This window comes from Phyllostomus discolor, chromosome 6, assembly GCF_004126475.2.
Source record: "Phyllostomus discolor isolate MPI-MPIP mPhyDis1 chromosome 6, mPhyDis1.pri.v3, whole genome shotgun sequence".
NCBI classification, from domain to species: domain Eukaryota; kingdom Metazoa; phylum Chordata; class Mammalia; order Chiroptera; family Phyllostomidae; genus Phyllostomus; species Phyllostomus discolor.
The window spans coordinates 15,827,274-15,846,503 of record NC_040908.2 but is presented as its reverse complement, the minus strand read 5'-3'; the positions used below and the strand labels follow the sequence as shown (position 1 = coordinate 15,846,503).

Here is a 19,230-nt window from a genome sequence, read left to right as displayed (position 1 = left end):
CAAGTCTGTCTCATAGGCGTGACCAGGTCACTGTGGCGGCACCCATGGCAAGCTGCCTCCTGAATCATTAGCGTGCGCCCTAACCAGTGGTCCTAAGTGGGGGCCCGAGGAGACCCCGGACACCGACACCCCAACTGCAGTAACTGCCCTATTAAAAGCAGAAGGGTCGGTATAAAGGGAAAGGACTCGTTACTCTCTCTGTACCCTGCACTCAGCTACGAGACCAGCCAATTCATCTCTTATTCCAATTTCACACTCTGGTTCCAAGACAATCTTCCAATTATAAAGCTGGCTTACTGGGTCATTTTCTTGTGCAGAAAGACCTGTCACCACTCAATGTGAACACTGACTCACCTGAGAGGTGTATTAAAAATAAATACACCGTTTAAATTCCAATTTCTCCTGGAAGCCTGGCTAATGATTCCACTGTGTGAACATTCATTCCATTGACTCCAGAGACAAGGACATAGTCAAGTTTCTGGCCCTGTGACGTTTCAGCACACTTTCTGAACGCTGTGGCCACTCGGGGCCCGGCTAAGGCGGCTGCCACGTTGTCTCTCGGCTTCAGTGGCTGCGTTTGCCAGGCAACCACACCCCTTCCCTTCGTTGCAACTAGAAAAAGTTCAACTACCACAGGCCCAAGGGCAAGTCTACGACAAATTGTCTCCACACCTATTTCTGTTAGGAAATCCTTTGTAACTTCATTATCCAAAAAGTACGCTTCCTCCCTGTGTGCACTGTTATAGAAAAAGTATGTCAGGCTTTTTAAAGTAGTGATTTTCAACTTCTGGATTTCTCATTTGATACTCATCTTACTCTGTTCTTCTCAGAACTGACTGCATATTAAAAATTACGCACACAGCCCTGAATGGTGTAGCTCAATGGACTGAGTGCAGGCTGTGAACCAAAGGGTCACCAGTTCGACTGCCAGTCAGAGCACATGCCTGGGTTGCGGGCCAGGTCCTCAGTAGGGGGGTGCTCAAGAGGCAACCACACACTGATGTTTCTCTCCCCCCTTCTCTTCCCCTCTAAAAATGAATAAAAATCTTAAAAAATAATAAATAAAAATCACGCACACGTATGTGCAAACCCATCCCAGCACTGACGAGCAGCCACACCAGTTCTCTCACAACCCCCGGCCAGCCCTGTACAGAAGGGCAGGCAGGCCATCCACGCTTCCTTAGTTCCCGACCTGAATGCTGCCTGCGAATCCGTTTCCGCTGCTGCGGCCTCTCCTGCAGCCAGTTTTGTGAACCAGCATAGTAACAGTTCAGGGGGGACCGTGTTGAGGTGCCACCAAGGGGAGCAACACTACACCAGATTAGTAACAGAAACTAACACGCACAACTTGTATGTGTGCCTTGCCTTCAGACACATGATCGCATGAAGGGCATCCCGAAAACCAGGGAAGCCTGGGAGGATTCACCTCCATCACAGCTGGAAGCAGCCCCAGCAGAAGGACGGGCAAACCCAGACTCACTTCCTCCCACCTCTCCTCACGTGCCCCTGGGGGTTTCTCTTCCCTTGGCCAACGCTGGAGCTCCGGGCCCGGGTGCTCCTGCTCCTCCCACTTGGCCCCTGGGGGAGCGCGCCCAGTCCTGTGTTCACTCCACTTACGGCACCACCAAACCTCCACCCTCATCCCGAACTCTCCCCCCAGGACGGCTGGGCACGTGTCTGCATTCCTAATACACACAACTCAACACGTGCCAACCCAACTCCTGACCTCCCTTCCCCCCCCACTCCACCCCACCCCCAGCATCACGCAGGTGTTCCAGCAGAAAACTTGGGAGTCGTATACCTCCTTCCTTGTCCTCACAGCTCACAGAAATGCCACCAGCTCTAACTTCAAAACAATCCCAGCAACCAATGCTCACCGGTTCTGTTACAACCACCCTGGTCCAAGTCACCACCACCCCACCTCAGTCTCCCTTTCTCACTCCACCACACCAGTCTCCTCTGTCCCACCACAGCAGACCTGCCAGCCGGAGGGCCCCTGCTCCGAACACCCTTCCCCAGACACCCACTGAGTGAACTTCCTCACCTCTCCCTAGTCCACTCGGGTCTGGTCCGCTCCGTAAGCCCTGTCCCGACCACACACCTGTAACTGCAACCTCCGCTCCCAATTCCTATCTCCTTGCTACACTTTCCCCCTCCCCGCTGCAACAGGCACCGCCTTCCAACACTCCCCATCACATCTGCTTACCCAGTGTACTGTTCACCGCCTCTCTCCCCGGTCGAGAGTCAGCCCCTCAAGGCAGGTATCTTCCCTTTTCACTCAGTGACGTATGTATATACCAAGCAACTAAACGGCCCCGGCACGGCACGGAGTAGGCAGGAAGTGCTCCGTAAATGCACGTACGATGTTGCCTATCAACGCCCACAGTAATGGCGACAGCCTCGCGTGTGGCGTCAACGTGCCCACTGTGCTCACCGTCGGGACCCCGTCCTGACACTCGAACGCCACTCTGCAGTAAGGCTTCCCACACCCCAACCCGACGCCTCCACACCTGCTCGCATCGAGCACCCTAAAGCACACAGAATGTGTTTTCACACGTTCACCCCAGACACAACCGCCTATTTAGTGTTCTTGCCCAAGACGTTCACACCACACTCTAGTAACAATCAGACAAACCCGGACTCTAAGACAGTTCTTCGACACAGCTGAATTTATGCTCACTTAAATGCCGAAATCACACACACACACACCACACACGGGAATGTGCTGGGTAAACCGAGCACTGGCAACCACACACCGTGTGTGATCCTTGGTGTGATCACAGAACCTAGTTCTTCAAAACCAGGAGCTGGAAACAAGTACCAATCTCACAAAAGACCATACACACAACTCTGTCGTCTAGATTAGGAGCGGAACGACAGTGGGACACCTTGTAACAGGCCTCGTTTAACGCCGGATTTATCTGAAACAAAAAACCATCAGTAAGCCATCACCGCAGTCCCAGTCTTCAGGCAGTCAGGTGCAGGAGGTCCGGCTCACAAGCCACCCAGCAGCAATGACAACAGCTTCAGCTCGAGGTCCCGGCAAGCCCATGCCCATGGCCGCGGGACCCAGCCACCCGAGGCTGCATCAGGAAACCACCACGAAGTTACAACAAAGTTCTTGAGTCCGTGGCTTCATTACTAATCGTAGGTTACACAACACGCATTGAAAGCATTTACCTGTTACTGCCAGTGGGGCAGGACTGCTTTTGTACGTGGAACCTTTCTACCACAAGCCCACGTGTGGCCATTTCTCCACACAAACCACAAGACAAGCGATGGGTAAAGATGAATTATTTATTCACTTTACAAAGAGAATGGTATTAAATTCCCATAAACAGCTCCATTTATAGACAAATATAACTGTACATTTAAACAGCAGCTGGCTCACACATTCTTTCCCAAGATGCTCGTACAGCTCCAGCTCTACCAGTTGAACACAGGAATCTCCGTCCTGCCGATGATGGTGGAGAAGCCCCTCGGGGACCGCGGTTTGGGGTTTTACCTGGTCACAGGTGGGAAAAAGAAAACCGTCTCCCCAGCCCTTCCTTAGGTGTTGAGTTTCCATCCGCACACTTCCTAGACAGCACTAAACAAATACTGGCTTGTTCTTAAAAAAAAAAAAAATTACTGATAATTTGAAAAGGCTTTTGTAACACACCAAAATACTTATTTATACATACATAAAAATCTTGAGTCGGATTTATTATTTTAAAGGTAAACAGACACCCTAACACTGCCAGCGTGGGTAATGAAAAGGAAGAAAAACATTAAATTACTGAATTATAAAAATATTTTCTTTGGAAAAAAACTCCAACAAGGTTATACCATTAATATCTAAAACCAAAGAGAAAAAAAAATAAACAATTGTTCTTTGATCCATTAGTAATTTAAATAAAAATGAAAATATCTTCAAAAGCAGCTGTAACAGAAATTTTCAAAGTTGCAGGTAATGAGCACTTTTAAATCTAGACACTAATGATTCTTTACAGGTAACCTGCAGTCAAGAAAAACCCTTAATATGGCTAACTCTTTAGGTTTTAATTACCATAATTTTTTGTATCTTTAAAAAATATTTCACATGACAGCTTAAAAAATAAGTGGTCGCCCTCGGGAAGCACTCCAAATAACCCATCTGACTCAGACCAGACCACCACAGTTAGCAGACCCACCGGGGACACTGGCGATTTCATCTTCAGCCACAATCATTTTCACTCATTTGCTTTTTCCCTTCATACTTTATGAAAATGCACCAAACAAAAACCCTTTGTCACTAGTGCTGCTTCGTATCTGGGTTGGGTGGAAGGCACCAGCCTGGGGTCAGAGCTGCCTCCTGCACAAAGTCCAGCTCTCCAGCCCTACCTGGGGAACGTCTGCATCTCCGCCGAAGTCAATTCTCGCGGTGACCAGGTCACCCTCGGACATTACGTTATAAAAATATACCATATATTGGACACTCATGTCAGTATATTGCAGAAAATGTGTCTATTTGCTGTGTCAAGTTTATTAACATTCAAATGAACCTCGCTCCTATGTACACAGTTAAGTCTTGCTCGGGCAGCAAGGTGGCGGGGAGCCACCGTCGGGAACTTGGAAATGTGCAGCGGTCCTTGACCTCGGTCCCGGAGACGGCCGTCCCCAGGACACGGCAGCACTGGGCAACGAGAGCCAGAGCGTGCGCCGCCCACCGGCTTGCTCTTCTGTCTTCACTCTTCTTCGCTTTCGTTTTCAGGATCTAAATCAGAATCTCCATTTAATTCCTTTTCACTCGCCGCATCTCTGTCCTCACCATTTTCATCTTTTTCTTCTGAATCTTCATCTTCCTCTTCGTTCTCTTCGTCAACATCCTCATCCTTGTCACTTTCCTTCTCTTCCTCATCTTCGTCCCAGTTATCCTGGCAGAAACATGAAGCAAGGAAAGCATTCATGAAGGCCTTGTTCTTCCAGAGTGAACGGCCTAAACGACTTACGCACCAGCGAACAGATTACTCACGTCAGAGTCTTTATCTATTTCATCGTCGGACTCCTCTTCAGAAGACTCTGTAAGGGGGGGAAATCCAGCCTTAATTTTGTGATCAAAGCAGAGGGCAAAGCCCTGAAAACTAACAAGAATCAAATACCTGAATTTCCTTTCAGAAATATTATGTTCAACTAGGATCCATCTAAGAAGTTACATTAGTATTTTTATCAGCATAAACACATCATATTATTCCATCAAGATTTCATTAAGCAAGACCAAGTACCACAACCCTCACGAAACCCCATCTTAAGGAACACAGCGGAACCCTGACCGGTGGGGCTCAGCTGGCTGGGCGTCCTCCCGCAGGGCGGAGGGCCACCGAAGCATCTGCATCAGGGCACAGGCCTGGGTCGCGGGTGTGGTCCCCGGAGGGGGTACCTACGAGAGGTGACCAACTGATGTTTCTCTCCCTCCCCTTCTCCTTCCCTTTCCCCTCTAAAAGTAAGTAAAATCTTTTTAAAAATTAAAAAGAAATCCACACACAAAGACAAAGACATGGAGACAGTGGAACCCTGTCTTACGTGGATGGGAATGCAAACTGGTGCAGCCGCTGTGGAAAACAATATGAGGTCCCTCAAGAGATTCCAACCAGAACTGCCACACGACCCAGCAACTCCCCCTGAGTACGCAGGGAAGGGAGACACACCGGGGCCCGCACCCCGTGTGCGCGGCAGCCGTGCTCACGACAGCCGTGCTCACGACAGCCGAGGCTCGGGAACCGCTCGGGAACCACCTCGGTGTTCCCAACCAGCGAGTGACTAAGAAGGTGCGGCGCGCGTGCAGACACAGACGCGCACACACACGCGCGCACACACAATGGAACAGCCATAAAAAAAGGAAAAAACAAAAGAACCCTGCCATCTGTGACAACACAGATGAGTCCTGAGGGCGCTACGCTGAAAGGGACAAATACTGTGTACTCTCACGTGTGAAATCTGAAGTAACCGAACTCATAGGTACAGAGAACAGTAGTTCCCAGAGGTGGGGAGTGAAGGAGCTGGATGAAGGTCAAAAGGTTCAAGCTTCTAATTATAAATAAATACTACAAGTGTACATCATGGTGTGCTTTCATGTCCTTCAGTTATGTTTTATAATTCAGAAAGGTTTTGTTTCACTTTTTAGATGTATTTCTAGGTACTCCATAGCTTCTTTTTGTTGTTGTTTTTTAAAGATTTTATTTTTAGAGAGGGGAAGGGAGGGAGAAAGTGGGGGAAAGAAACATCAGTGTGTGGTTGACTCTCACGTGGCCCACACTGGGGACCTGGCCCGCAACCCAGGCATGTGCCCTGACTGGGAATCAATCCAACGACCCTTTGGTTTGCAGCCCGCACTCAATCCACTGAGCTACACCAGCCAGGGCTAGGTACTCCATAGTTTTATGATTGCTATGAATGAGATCTTTTTTCCTCCCAATACATTTTCTGACTGTGACATACATTAGTAAACACATTATTGGGATGTAATAATGCTATAGATTCCATTTTTACCTATTTTGGTATCCAGCAAGCTTGATTATCTATCTCTTTAATAATGGTGTGTTTGTAGACTCTGCCGTATTTCCTATATGGAGAGGGATAATACCTGCAAAGTTCAGTGTTCCGGGAATTTATTTCTTTCACACAGTGCTGGGCAGGACCTCCAGATGCAATAAAAGGTACATTGATTGCCTTGCTCCTGACTCTCTGAAAATGCTTCTAAACTTCGATATAAAGGAAATTCCTTCAAATTCCTAGATTGCTTATATTACCAAAGAATAAGATACATTTGATTTTACTTAATTTGTTCTATTAAAATATGCAGTGTTCCCTATTAATCTAGTAATATGGTGCTATATTAGATTTCTCTATGCTAAATCTTACAATCTTTAAATAATTCTACTTGGTAATGACTTAATTACTTAAGCACTTCTATAATCAATTTGCTACTTAGGATATTTAAAGGTTGATCTAAAATGCTAATTTCTTCACTTTCTTTGTCTGACTTGGAGTAACAAAATGCCTAAATTGTATACGGCAAAAACAACTTATTCCTTAAAAGATTGATAAAGTTCACACACAAAACCTCTGCATCTGGTATCTTGTGAAAAAGTTTTGATTAAATCAATTTAATGCTATTGGCTTATTCAAGGTTTCTATTATTTTAAAGTTAATTTTGGCCATTGATGTTTCCTAACAAATCACCTGCATCATCAGGTTTTTAGTGTATTGGCATAAAGTTTGGTCAGTGTTCCACCTAAATCTCTTCCACACCCAGTGCCCTTTTTTGTTACTGTTACCACGCTTGGCCTATGTTTGCTGCAGGCTTGCCCATTTTGTTAGAGAAGGAGTGTCAACCGTGGTCTTACAGTGACAGTTTCACAAAAGAAGGTAACAGAACTGAGTCAATGTGAAAACCATCTGCCCTACACCCCATGCCTTACCTTCCTCATACACCAACTTTGCCTTCTGTTCAGGACAAGGCATTCCTTTCGTTTTTTCTGAAGCTGTTACCTGAAAGATAATAAAATGCAATTATGTCGCAGAGTGTAAGTTTATCTTGAGTATCATAACCCAACCTTCTCCAACAATAAACTCACCCTCAACCACCATAATGGATGAACTCAGCATAATATGGACCAACCACAGGGCAAAAACAAGACTCAAGTACAGTAAGGAAAGAAGCACTCTGTACAAGTTGAAAACCCTTTAGCCCCCCGGCTGGTGTGGCTCAGTGGACTGAGTGCTGGCCTGTAAACCAAGGGTCACTGGCTCGATTCCCAGCCAGGGCACATGCCTGGGCTGCGGGCCAGGTCCCCAGAAGGGGGTGTGTGTGAGAGGCAACCACACATTGATGTTTCTCTCCCTCCTCCTCCCCCACTTCCTCTCTAAAAATAAATAAATAAAACCTTAAAAAAAAAAAAGAAAACCTTTTAAAAAGGTGGTCAAAATGTCTTCCTGTGCCCACATTTTTTTTAACTATTTAACTATCCTGTAACTTTTCGTTCACAGCACCACAATCACCCTAACCGTTAACAACTGAAGTACAATGGGAAACTGGGAGTACGAGCTGAAAGAGGCACAACTGAGTTCCCTCACTGTCAAACACACAGCATTTCCAAGTCAGACACTGGCTCATGGTTCAGCAGTTTCTCGGTGAGACTGGGGGCTTTAGGTGTACCAGTCTTTAGTTTACTCACTTGTGTGATGAGAAGGATAAGCTTTCCATGAAGGTGGGAGAGCTTCTGGAAAGTTTTAACTCTGCTCTCCATTAACTGGTATAGCGTCCCCAGCTGGGGTACCAGGTCAGGCAACTACGGGAAGAAAAAAACCGTTCGACACCGTTATGACACGACACACACAGTAAACACACAGACCGCGCTCCGACACGCCTGGGCACTGAGCCGCCATGCCGCAAGCCCTTTGCTGGCACTGCCGGTGGCAGTGGCTGCTTGTGACCCAGCCCAGCAACATCTCAGATTTTCACAGGCTTCCAAAGTCCTAACAGCAACACACAGTTTAAAAATAATAATGCAAGATCAGAAAGGGAAACCGCAAGGCAGGACAAAGAGTAGGTGAGACTTCTTTGTGCTCATCACACTATTTCAGAGACAGTCCATGTTTAAGGGAGACAGGAAATAAGAAAATATCCCCACCACATACCTCAGGGCTAAAGGGGGTTCCCTCTGAAACGCACTCCCTGACAGTACCCCATTATCTACCGCAGCTACTAGGCCCCAGCAAGCTAAAGGAAGCTTTTCCCAGCTTCCAGAGACCTCCAGGAGAGAGTGACAGGGTACAAAGCTGGCCACAGGGTATTTCAAACACACTGTAATTAATCCTCTGAATGATGCTTACGAAATTAAAGCAGTTAATTTTGTGTCTCCAGAGCTACAGATAAAGGGGCCCCACTCCTTACCCTTCATTAGCCTTACTTGTCCTCCTGACATTTTAGTATAAATAAAAGTATTTCATTCAAGTGTTAAACCTTAAGTGGCAAATATACACAAAAATAAAAATGAAGTTTAATGTTAACTGCATTTCAATTACCATCACCTCCTTTTTATGTGTCCCCATTCGGACTGCAGGCTCCAGGAACACAAGGGTCAGAGACCTGTGCATGACCAAAGCGCCAGGCCCAGACCGTCCTCGGCTTAGAGAAGGCACTGACGGGGTCTGACCGGGAACGCACAACGACAAGGGAGGCAGGAGGGAAAGGCTGCTTGCTGAGCCGAGAAGTGCTGGGGGCTGCCTGTCCTCTGGAGACCCAATGCGTTTTCTCTGCTTTTCCAACATTACACAACTACCACCCCGGTAGTTACGCCTTAGGAGCTGACTCCACAAGGAGTTCCACCACAAGTTCTCCTAAGGCTCTCTGCACTTCTACGCAGGTGATTTAGGTTCCAAACGAATGCTGTCTGTTCATCAGCCCGAGTCCCGAGACCTGGTGCTCCCCGTGGTCACTGCGGCCCCGCCCCACGCTGCTCGGCCACTCTGCTCATCTCCGCCTCCGGTTCACCCCACGGTTCCTGGCAGCGGGGAACTCTACATCCGCGCCGTTTCTCGTCTCCTTCCTCGTTCTAACATTCTAAGCAGAACCCTCGCGGACACACGAGGAACAAACTGCTGGCTGCAAAGCAGCTCCCCCGGTAGTTTCTCCCTGTTTCCAACTGCTGGGGGCAGGAGGGGCCTGAGACGGGAGTTGGGCGAAATGGTGGTACGAAAGGAAGTGCTATAATTTAAAGAGCAACTAAAAATACATGTAAACTATCCACTATACTCTTTTAAAAAACCTATTGCAAGGTGACAAATAATCCAAGAAAAGAAAATTTCTTCTACCTTAAAATGTAACTGATTTAATGGTGCGGCAAAGAACCCAACTCATACTCTGACATGTAACATTCTTCCTGTGTGGCCGCCGTCGGACGCCGTGCCCCCTCCCTGCCACGTGTGCAGACTACCGAGAGCTGGGAGCAGCCCCAGCAAAAGGCCACGTGTTGAATGCGTAACTCAAGTCATCGTGGTAACAAGCTACCTTTTATCCTCCTGGGACCAGGCAGGGCAGGTGTGGTAGCACATATACAAAACTTCTAAAATCAGCTACGTTTTTAAGAGGGAAGAGGAAAGACACATGCAATATAAAGATACTTTTCTGAACAGGTTCCAGATACAGAAAACCATCTGAAGGCTAATATGTCAATATGTATCCACCTCCAAGTTCTCTATGAACATGTTGTTTTTAAATCTGGGAGACAAAAAGACCAATTTATAAAAGACGACAACGGTGACATTACGACACTGCACCCGGGGAGAAACAACACGCTCTAGAAGCAGCAGCTGGTGGCCAAAGGGCAGAGGCAGAGAGGGGGTTTTGGTAAGCAGTCAGTTTAGGGTCCTTATCAAAGTCGAACTGTTCAGCAACTGTAGCAGAAACACTTACTGTGGATAGGTACGAGGCATGGACTGTCAACACGCATTTCAGCCACTGGACCATTAAAACGGCACTGAAAAAAAGGGAAAATAATCCAAGTAAACCAATGGACACTAATTCTAAGTTAAATACAACTGTGTTACAAAGTTAGGAAAACTCAGGCAAAGGGAAGATCTACAAATTGTGCTCTGAGAAAATGCCCACAACAAAGAAACCGCTGCGAATTCAGTAGCTCTTACAGTCCTTCGTGACTATTTCAGATCTGTATAATATACCGGTCTCCTGGGGAGGTGGGGGAGGTGAGACGGACTGGGAAACAGGACAAAATTCCCTTCCTTGAAAATGACCGGAGAACAGAACTCGGGCTTCAGTCATAACGCACTGCTATCCAGGGCCCCAACCTGGGCCCCACTGACGCTACACTTCACGTCCAGAACACCTGAGCCCGTCCTCTACTCATCGTCAAGTACAGACGGCAAGATCCCCGCACCAGCACTGAAGCCAAACATAGGCCAAAATGCGTGGAGCCAGGCCTAACTAATACATTCTTTAGCTTTTCTTTGTGGAAACTATCAGAAAATAACGTAGAAAGAAAAACTGCATATTACCAACACAATACTAAAGCTTAGGATCTCTGAAATACCAACTTCCTACTTAAATATTATTAACCAAACAGACCCACAAAATTTATTCTGTAACATACTGCCTCATGCTGCCTTAGCAGCTCCCAGAGGTTAGACAAGTTCTGCAAGTGGCAATTTTACACCAAATCATTAAATAAGACTAATTTATTAAATGAGCTATTAATAATACTAAAAACCCTACACAGGAATTTTCTAACAGAAAAAAAATAAGATTTTAGGAATAATCTTTCAACCTAAAATGTGGGGAGAACAGTATCTGACACTTGAAAGAGCTTTTTAAGTCAGAGCTCGGGGCTCCCTATTTATCACCCCATGCCATCAGACGTCGCTCTTTTTAACAGTCACCTCTAAAATATTTACAAAAGCAAAACAATTAAGTCACCTAAACAGCTTACCTATTAGGGTGTCCTTGCAATCTCTTTGTAAGCTGAGGGGAGAGAAACAGAGTCAGCCACAGAAGGTCGGGGAGAGCCCACCCCGTCACCCCGGTCACACGCACACCCACGGAAACAAAGGACCAAGATGCCCGTGTTAGGAAACCATCTCTCCTGAATGTGTGGGTGCCAAGGTGTTCAACCGGCACAGCTGAATCTGGCGATGCATTCCCACAATGGGAACCATTACCGGATGAAATCTAGGCTAGGGTTTATACGAACGAATGCCCAGAATGGGCACAGCCACAGGGACCAAAAATAGGTCACAGGATGCCGGAAACTAGCGGGAGTGACCAACGAATTTATGATTTCTTTTTGGTGATAACTGTACATTACAACCTGTGAATATACTAAAAAACACTGAACTATATATTTTTAAAAGATAAAGTTATGGGTTCTAAATTGTATCTCAATCAAAAAAAATATATAAAAATCGAGGTAAGGCAAATATTGTTTGAGCAGATCTAGTATCTGTCATCCACTGTGAATACCCAGCTTGCCTGCACACTGCAAACCCATTTCCCTCAATACCGGATCTAGTCAGTCTTCAACTCCCAGCATGAGAACCTTCAGATGAACCGAGTGCTCAGTTACCTCTTGCAACAATGGAATAACAGCATGCAGGGGCATCCTTAACACAGTCCTCCTTATTAGGTTTGAATTCCTAGTTTGAAGTACTTTCTGTGAGAAAATAAAAGTAGAAGCATACTCAGAAACTAAGAACACTACAGAAAAATACAGTAAAATAACTTTAAAAGCTAAGCAATAAAATATCAACTTAATTTTAGCAAATAAAGCCTGGAGAAACTACCAGAAAAGCCCACTCTTCAGCTATCAGGACGTTTACTTCAATAAACAGGTTTCTTCGGTACAAACTGGTAGTTACAAACAGTCATGGGGATGCAAGTACAACAAGGGGAATACAGTAGCCACAGAACAGACGTGCAGGACCATGGACAGGGACCGCTGTGTGGGGGCTGCCTGAGGGAGCGGGCGTGTGGCTGGGTTGAGAGGGAACAAAGGGGGAAAACTTGGGACAACTGTAATGGCATAACCAATAAAATATAATTTAAAAAAATAAAATAGCCCTGGCTGGCATAGCTCAGTGGATTGTGCACGGGCTGGGAACCAAAGTGTCCCAGGTTCGATTCCCAGTCAGGGTACATTCCTGGGTTGCAGGCCATAACCCCCAGCAACCGCACATTGATGTTTCTCTCTCTCTCCCTCTCCCTCCCTCCCTTCCCTCTCTAAAAATAAATAAATAAAATCTTAAAAATAAAATAAAATAAACAGGTTTCTTCTCTACAAATTCTAAACCTTCACGAACTTAATTTTTTTATATGAAATAGAAAAGAACACCTCTGAACATTTAAATACAGATGAAAAACTTTGGGAACTTTGGAAAAATTCCCAAACCTTCATTTTATGAATTAGAGGATGTATCCACAGAAGAGTAAGCAAAATATACTTAAATCACACATAAAAGCAACAAGCATTTTAAAGTTAAGTGTCAACTTCTTCACAATGAGAAGATCGTATGATAAGTGCTTTGAGGGTGTATCAACTAGAGAAACCCGTCTCCACCCCAGGGGAGAGGAAAGGAAATGGAACTGATTAGTCCCGATCCTGGTAGGCCGTTCAAGTTCTCCAAACCCCAGATGCCCCATCTCTAAGAGAGGGTGGGAAATAAGAGCCCTTCCAGGTCTCAAAATCCTGACTTCCCCGTCCTCTTGAATACTTTGAAGTACTTATTTTTTCAAAAGGGTTTGCTCCTAGAGGAACTTCCCCAGTGGCTGGCACATGCAGTTTGGTGGTGGCTGTTGCTATGAAGGTCATGGTCAGGAACTAAACAGCACAAGTACCAAAGGACAAGATACAGAATGTTGTCATTTCAGAATTCCCTGCGGATCTGATTTGCTTGTAATATCTTTACATCAAGCCCATCAAGTACTATTTAAAACCTATCACTGGCATAATTACATTGTTCCTTATGCAAAAGAAGTAAGACTTTTTATACAGTCACTGGGAAACTGAGAAATGGACTGTCCTGACTTAACAGTCCCACTTAACCTAGTATTTTCATTTTCACATAATCAGAATACCAGACCCAAAACAGAATGATGAGAACTTCAACAATAATTCAGAAAGTGCCTGGTGATACTTAACATTCCTGAAGTCACAGCCTTATCATCAACAGTCATCACGAAATTCTAATAATGTGCAAGCTAAGGGGAACATTCTGTCTAAGCAGTCTACAAACTATTTTTCAAGATGCAACACGTTTTCGTTAAGGCCCTCAGTTTTCACGGGCTGTTCACCAAACCAGCAGGCTCACTGCCCTGAGCGGCCGGCGAGGGCCGCAGCGCTGCGCTCTCGAACCTGCGGCTGCACACTACACCAAAAGCTTGGTCTAGAAACCGTTCGGGAATGAAGGTCTGAAAAATAGGTTAGTGAAATCCTCTCGTGCTCTAAATCAACATGATCACAGGATTTGTTACCCCAGGGGTACGTGTGAGAAGGCAAGGAGTCACTGTGAACAATTACCGCAAGGGAAGAGGTGGAAACCACAGCTGCCACGGGCAGAGGAGCGTACGGTCTGCGGCCCCGCCACAAGTCACTCCAGACTGTGGGGCAGGGAGATTCTTAACAAGCTCCCAGACAATTCTTATGCCCACCACTAAAGACAGAGGCTCCATGATAAATTTTCAAATTTAAAATAAGCAAACACGATGCAGTATGCAGACGATGTGTTAGAGATGTGTACACTTGAAACCTGTATGGTTTTATTAACCAATGTCACCCCAATTCAATTTTTTAAAAAATCTTCAAAAATAAATACATAAAAATAAGTTATCCCAAACCAAGTAAAATTAGAAAACGGATACAGGAGTTAGCATTATTTTCTGCTGAGAATGTATTTAAAGAAACAATTCTATGAACCACAGCCACAACTAGCAAGAAGATAATATTGACAATGGGTTTCTTCTTTTATAATCTTATTGTGTTATAACTGATGCATAGTAAACAGTGCACGTTTAAAGTACACTATTTGGCCCTAGCCAGCGTGGCTCAGTGGATTGAGCCCCAGCCTGTAAACCGGAAGGTCACTGGTTCGATTCCCAGTGAGGACACATGCCTGGGTTACAGGGCCATGTCCCAGCTGGGGGCGTGTGAGAGGCAACCACGTATCTCTCACACATTGATGTTTCTCTCCCTCCCTTCCCCTCCCTCAAAAATAAAAAGTAAATAAATAAGACCTTTAAAAAAAATTGTAGTAAAAGAGGCATTATTTGTGCCAGACCCTGTATGATCACAAACTATTTTAAAAAGTAATTTTAACTTTTTAGACAGTTTCCTATCTCATTTTGCAAAATTACCTTAAATATAAAATATTCCCATTTAAATCAAAATATAAATAAAAAATAAACTATTCATCGGTTACATATTAAAACCACATCTTTACTACATGATACTGTAATATCACTGAGTCGCTAAGAGTAAATGCACTTAGCCACATAAATTGCTGTAAGCTGATCAGACAGTGCTGAAATACAATTTTTTACACTTAAATCTTTTCTGCAGACCACTGTCAAACTCTGAAATTTAAGAAGACTTAATTAAGTAACTTCATACAAGCAGTCACCAACTTACAAGCACAGCAATCCTAAATGCCTCCCTTTATACAAAATTCCTAGTACTTTTACCTCTAAATACTTCATAATGTAACCCCCAACCCTCTTGAATTTTTCCCCAAACCTCCTACCCATTGCCAAGGTTCCACCTCACCGGCCCCTCTCACGGCCAGGGGGAAATAAGTTTCTGGAATCCAGAGTAAAAACTCAGGAACGCATTTTCCTACAGAAAAAAATATAAATTGTGATCTAGAATGCTGAGTATTATAATTCGGGCACAATATGTTTAATAAGGCTTTTGTGAACTAAAGCCTAAGAACCTAGTAACAATTCTGAACAATATTTCTATGAGAAAATGCATTCCAGGTTCAAAATAATTTCATACAATCCCTTTGTAGGTTAGTGACTGTCTGTATAATGCCACCAAATGATATATATTTGACTAAACTTACAAAATATTAATTCAAAATGGCTATATAACATGACTATTAACTCTGAATGCGCTGTGTCAATCCTTTCTAAGAAAAATTAACCATCTTAGTTCATTTAAAAACTGCTGTAATACTTACATTTAGCATCTCGAGATCATTACTTTCTAAACCCTGTGCCAGAAGAACTGGAAAGCTATTTGTCTGTGGAAGGTCATCCTTTTCTTTCTTTGATTCTATGTCCAGTGCTCCCAGGCGTTCCTCAATGCTGACCTACAGGAGAGAGACGCCCTGTTAATGCCAACCAGACCAGGCCTAAAGCAGTGTGGTCAAATTACTTTGTGCTTATGTCTCAGGAGACAAAAAATCACTGAGCGATTCACACCTCAGCCCTGAAAAACACAAGCATGCTCCTTCTCATTCCAAGAGAATCTCTTTACCAGAAAGCCCATGATGGGGAGAAGTGTAATGTCTGCAATTCGAGTGTCCAGAGTCTAGTGAAAAAACAACTGCCCAAGAAGCCACGATTAAAAATGTAGCTCATAATGAAGACTCAAAAAAGGCAAGGGCCCGGTGGTATCTGATGACTAACACGCAAGCGAAGACCTGTTCCACGGAAGCTCCCGCCCACAGCTCTCCCTCGCCATCGCCCTAGACCTGCCGAAGGAAACCGGCACTACTGCAAGAGCACGAGGGTAGGCATGTTTCCAAAACGACGTTTAATTGTCTTCCTGTTCTTCTCTTTACCAATCAGTTCCAGACAGCGATTTATTTTCTGTAAGACGCTATACTACAACCAAGTTTCCTGGATAAGTATCTAAAATAAAGTGCAAAGAAGCATGATGAAATATGCTATACAAACGTAATTGTGTAAGACGGATCCCTTACAAAACCAAGTCTAACTAAATCAAAACATAATGTTCTAGGACTGCCCAAAGCAGAAAGAGATGCTCTGGCGACACCTCCTGTTTAGGTTACCTTAACGTGCGAAACACGTCAACGAGGCAGGGGAAATTACAGGGTTCGATCTGAGCCACTGGTCAAAGAAAGTTAGCACACTATTTTTAAACACAGATATCAAGTTATTGAGAAACAGTTTTTATGAACAGAAACCCACCATTCAACAAAGCCATTTAAATCAGGTAAAGAAATGTTAACAATTTTCTCCGATGATAAACCACTTAAAATGCTCGATTCCTCACACAACAGTGGCACAGGTGAACGGAAGATGAAAAAGAGGACTCAACACAGATGAGAACGGCAACCAGAGGAGGGTTTGGGAGTTGGAAAAAAAATGAGGTTTATAAACTCTTCAAGCAGCTCTACTAACGATCACTTTTGAAGACCAACTGGCACTCGCGGCCCAGCCGGGGCGCTCAGACAGCCAAGAGAAGAGGCATCACTGGAGCTCAGCGACATGCGAAACCCAATGAAAATCATCACAGCAAGCCCCGGCTTCTTCTGTTCGGTTATGTTATCCAGCCCACCTAACAACTGACCAAAACAGCTCTTCCTTTAGCTAGTAAGAGTGCCGCCTTCTCGGTCAACAGTGGCTTTGTAAGCAAGCCACGTACTGAGCCTTACAGAAAGGCCACAATCTGGAACTTCAGAACCTACACCGCTGGGATGACAGAGGGCAACAGCAGCAATCTAAGTTTCTGAAGTTTCAGCTCCCAAGGAATCACACATTTCAAACTCAAAAATGGTCAGGCGATTGTATTACCTCATTTTCCCCTAATTTTCTCTTGCTCTCTGCTTCCTTGGTTTGTGCAGGAACGGGCTTGATGGCTGCGTGATGGCCAGGCACCCCGGGCACCAGAACTTTCGCTTCGGAATTCATCACTGGTGTTCTCACCTGTTGACCAGGAACAGCAAGGGGATGACAGGAAATTATGCCTTGATCACCAAGGAGAAAACCAACAGCTTTTAAAAGGTTTTTCTACTAGACAGAAAACTTAATATAACTAACTTAACATGATATGAGTTAAAGATAAATTTTAACTGAATGTTGACAAATAAGCTTTTAACTTATCATCTGTAAAGTCATAGTTTTAAAAGCATTCACAACCACCTAAGGACAAAACCCAGAAACAACAAAACCTACAGATTACACAGGAACACATTGATGTGAAAATGTCACAGAGTGAAGCTGTGCATCCTACAACCACTGCCTGTCATTAACCTTTGCCAGAAATGCTCAGACAGCCAAGAGAAGGTGTCATCTCTGAAACTCAGCCAGAAGCGAAACCATGTGGGTGTCATCACAGCACGTCGTGGCTTCCCTCCCCTCACTCCCCCCTCACTCCCCTGCCACACGGGAGCCTGCCTGCAGCTGCTACTTCATGTTCAACATAAAGCCTCGTGGTGATGCTCTCGTACACAGCACTGAACTCCAGCCCCACCGTGGTTTTCGGTCTTACCCTACCCCGGGAAACAGCATTCCTCACAACAAAGCTATGCTCCTTTAAGCACTGAGATTGAAAAAATAATTTTTTAATAAATTTGATACTGATGTTTACGCAATGATCATGCACAGCGGGCAGGAAGAACTAAATCCAAGGTCTTCAACTTCTAGTCATCTATCCACTTTCTCACTTGACCAAGAGCACAGAAATGAATACTTAGAGGATATTAAAGACTCTAAACATAGTGTTACATAACAATTCAAACCACCCAAATCTTTTTCTCAACTTCTGTATGTAACACACTCACCTTTGTGATGGCTGTTTCTACTTTTGGAGCCCAGCAGTTTGAAATATCTCTTACCAAACACATATGAGATTCTTTGGAATTTAAAGCCTGAAAATTGTAAAGGGGGGAGGGGAAGAGTGTGTCAAACAAAGCACGAAAGACGCCTCCCCGTACACGTCTGTAACAACACAGGAGAGCGTGGGAGGCGCCCACTCGGAACGGCGGCCTCAGCCTGGCGGCACCGCGGACACGGGCAACCCCAACAACCAGCACGTTCACTTCCCTTGGTCGCGAGCTGCTCCCCTTTCTCACACGTGCCGTTTAAAAGAGCACCCGATTTTCCAAATGGGACAGACTTAAAAAAAAAAATCACTTCATCGCCCTGGCAAAGAATTACTCTGGGCTGAAGCAGAAGGGCCCTGCCCCAAATTCCCCACCGCTGACCCTTCCCTGAGCGCGTCAGAGGCGGCACTGCCGATGGACACAGCGCGCTGAGCGGCTCTCTGGACACGGCGCTACACGGCGGAAAGTCAAGTGCAGCGCAGTCCGCACGTCCCCATGAACCTCTAAGGTTGTATGCACTTCTTCGTGCCCACAGAGTCAGTGTCCGGAAGGACACAAAACAGACGGGACACACTGGCTGCATCCGGAAAGGGTGCTTAGCAGGGTCCACTCATGGCAAGACCTAACAAATTTCTCTTTTTTACCAGGCCAAATCCATGTATTAAATTTAAGATTTTTAAAATTTTAATGTTTACTGATTTGAAAGAGAGAGAAACATTGATTGGCTGCCTCTCACCTGCACCCCAAGACCAGGGATCGAACCCACAACCTAGGTGAGGTTCCTGTCAAGTCCCTGACTGGGACTTGAGCCCCCTAACTCCCAACCTGTGGGTGTACAGGTTGAAGATCCAACCAATTGAGCCACACTGGGCTTTAAAAAGTATTTTTCAATAAACTCAACAAGAGCTTTCT

The 19,230-nt window shown here is 45.2% G+C and overlaps 1 protein-coding gene and 2 non-coding genes across 3 annotated transcripts in view; all 3 read right to left on the bottom strand.

The window, feature by feature from the left end:
• Positions 1-3,279: 3,279 nt before the first annotated feature.
• Positions 3,280-19,230, bottom strand: part of WDR43 (WD repeat domain 43) — a 32,466-nt gene continuing 16,515 nt past the window's right edge. The window contains exons 9-18 of the mRNA XM_028516274.2: positions 18,277-18,363; positions 17,288-17,419; positions 15,706-15,837; positions 12,099-12,185; positions 11,466-11,497; positions 10,436-10,499; positions 8,196-8,309; positions 7,440-7,509; positions 4,994-5,040; positions 3,280-4,895 (exon numbers count right to left, since the gene is read on the bottom strand). Of these exons, the coding sequence (XP_028372075.1) occupies positions 4,707-4,895; positions 4,994-5,040; positions 7,440-7,509; positions 8,196-8,309; positions 10,436-10,499; positions 11,466-11,497; positions 12,099-12,185; positions 15,706-15,837; positions 17,288-17,419; positions 18,277-18,363 (954 nt within the window). The 3' untranslated portion in view covers positions 3,280-4,706. The remainder of the gene's footprint in view (positions 4,896-4,993; positions 5,041-7,439; positions 7,510-8,195; positions 8,310-10,435; positions 10,500-11,465; positions 11,498-12,098; positions 12,186-15,705; positions 15,838-17,287; positions 17,420-18,276; positions 18,364-19,230) is intronic.
• On the bottom strand, positions 16,937-17,012 carry LOC114501151. Its single transcript, XR_003684915.1, has one exon. It is a non-coding gene; the product is annotated as a small nucleolar RNA SNORD53/SNORD92 (small nucleolar RNA).
• LOC114501150 lies at positions 17,758-17,834 on the bottom strand. The gene has a single exon (XR_003684914.1). It is a non-coding gene; the product is annotated as a small nucleolar RNA SNORD53/SNORD92 (small nucleolar RNA).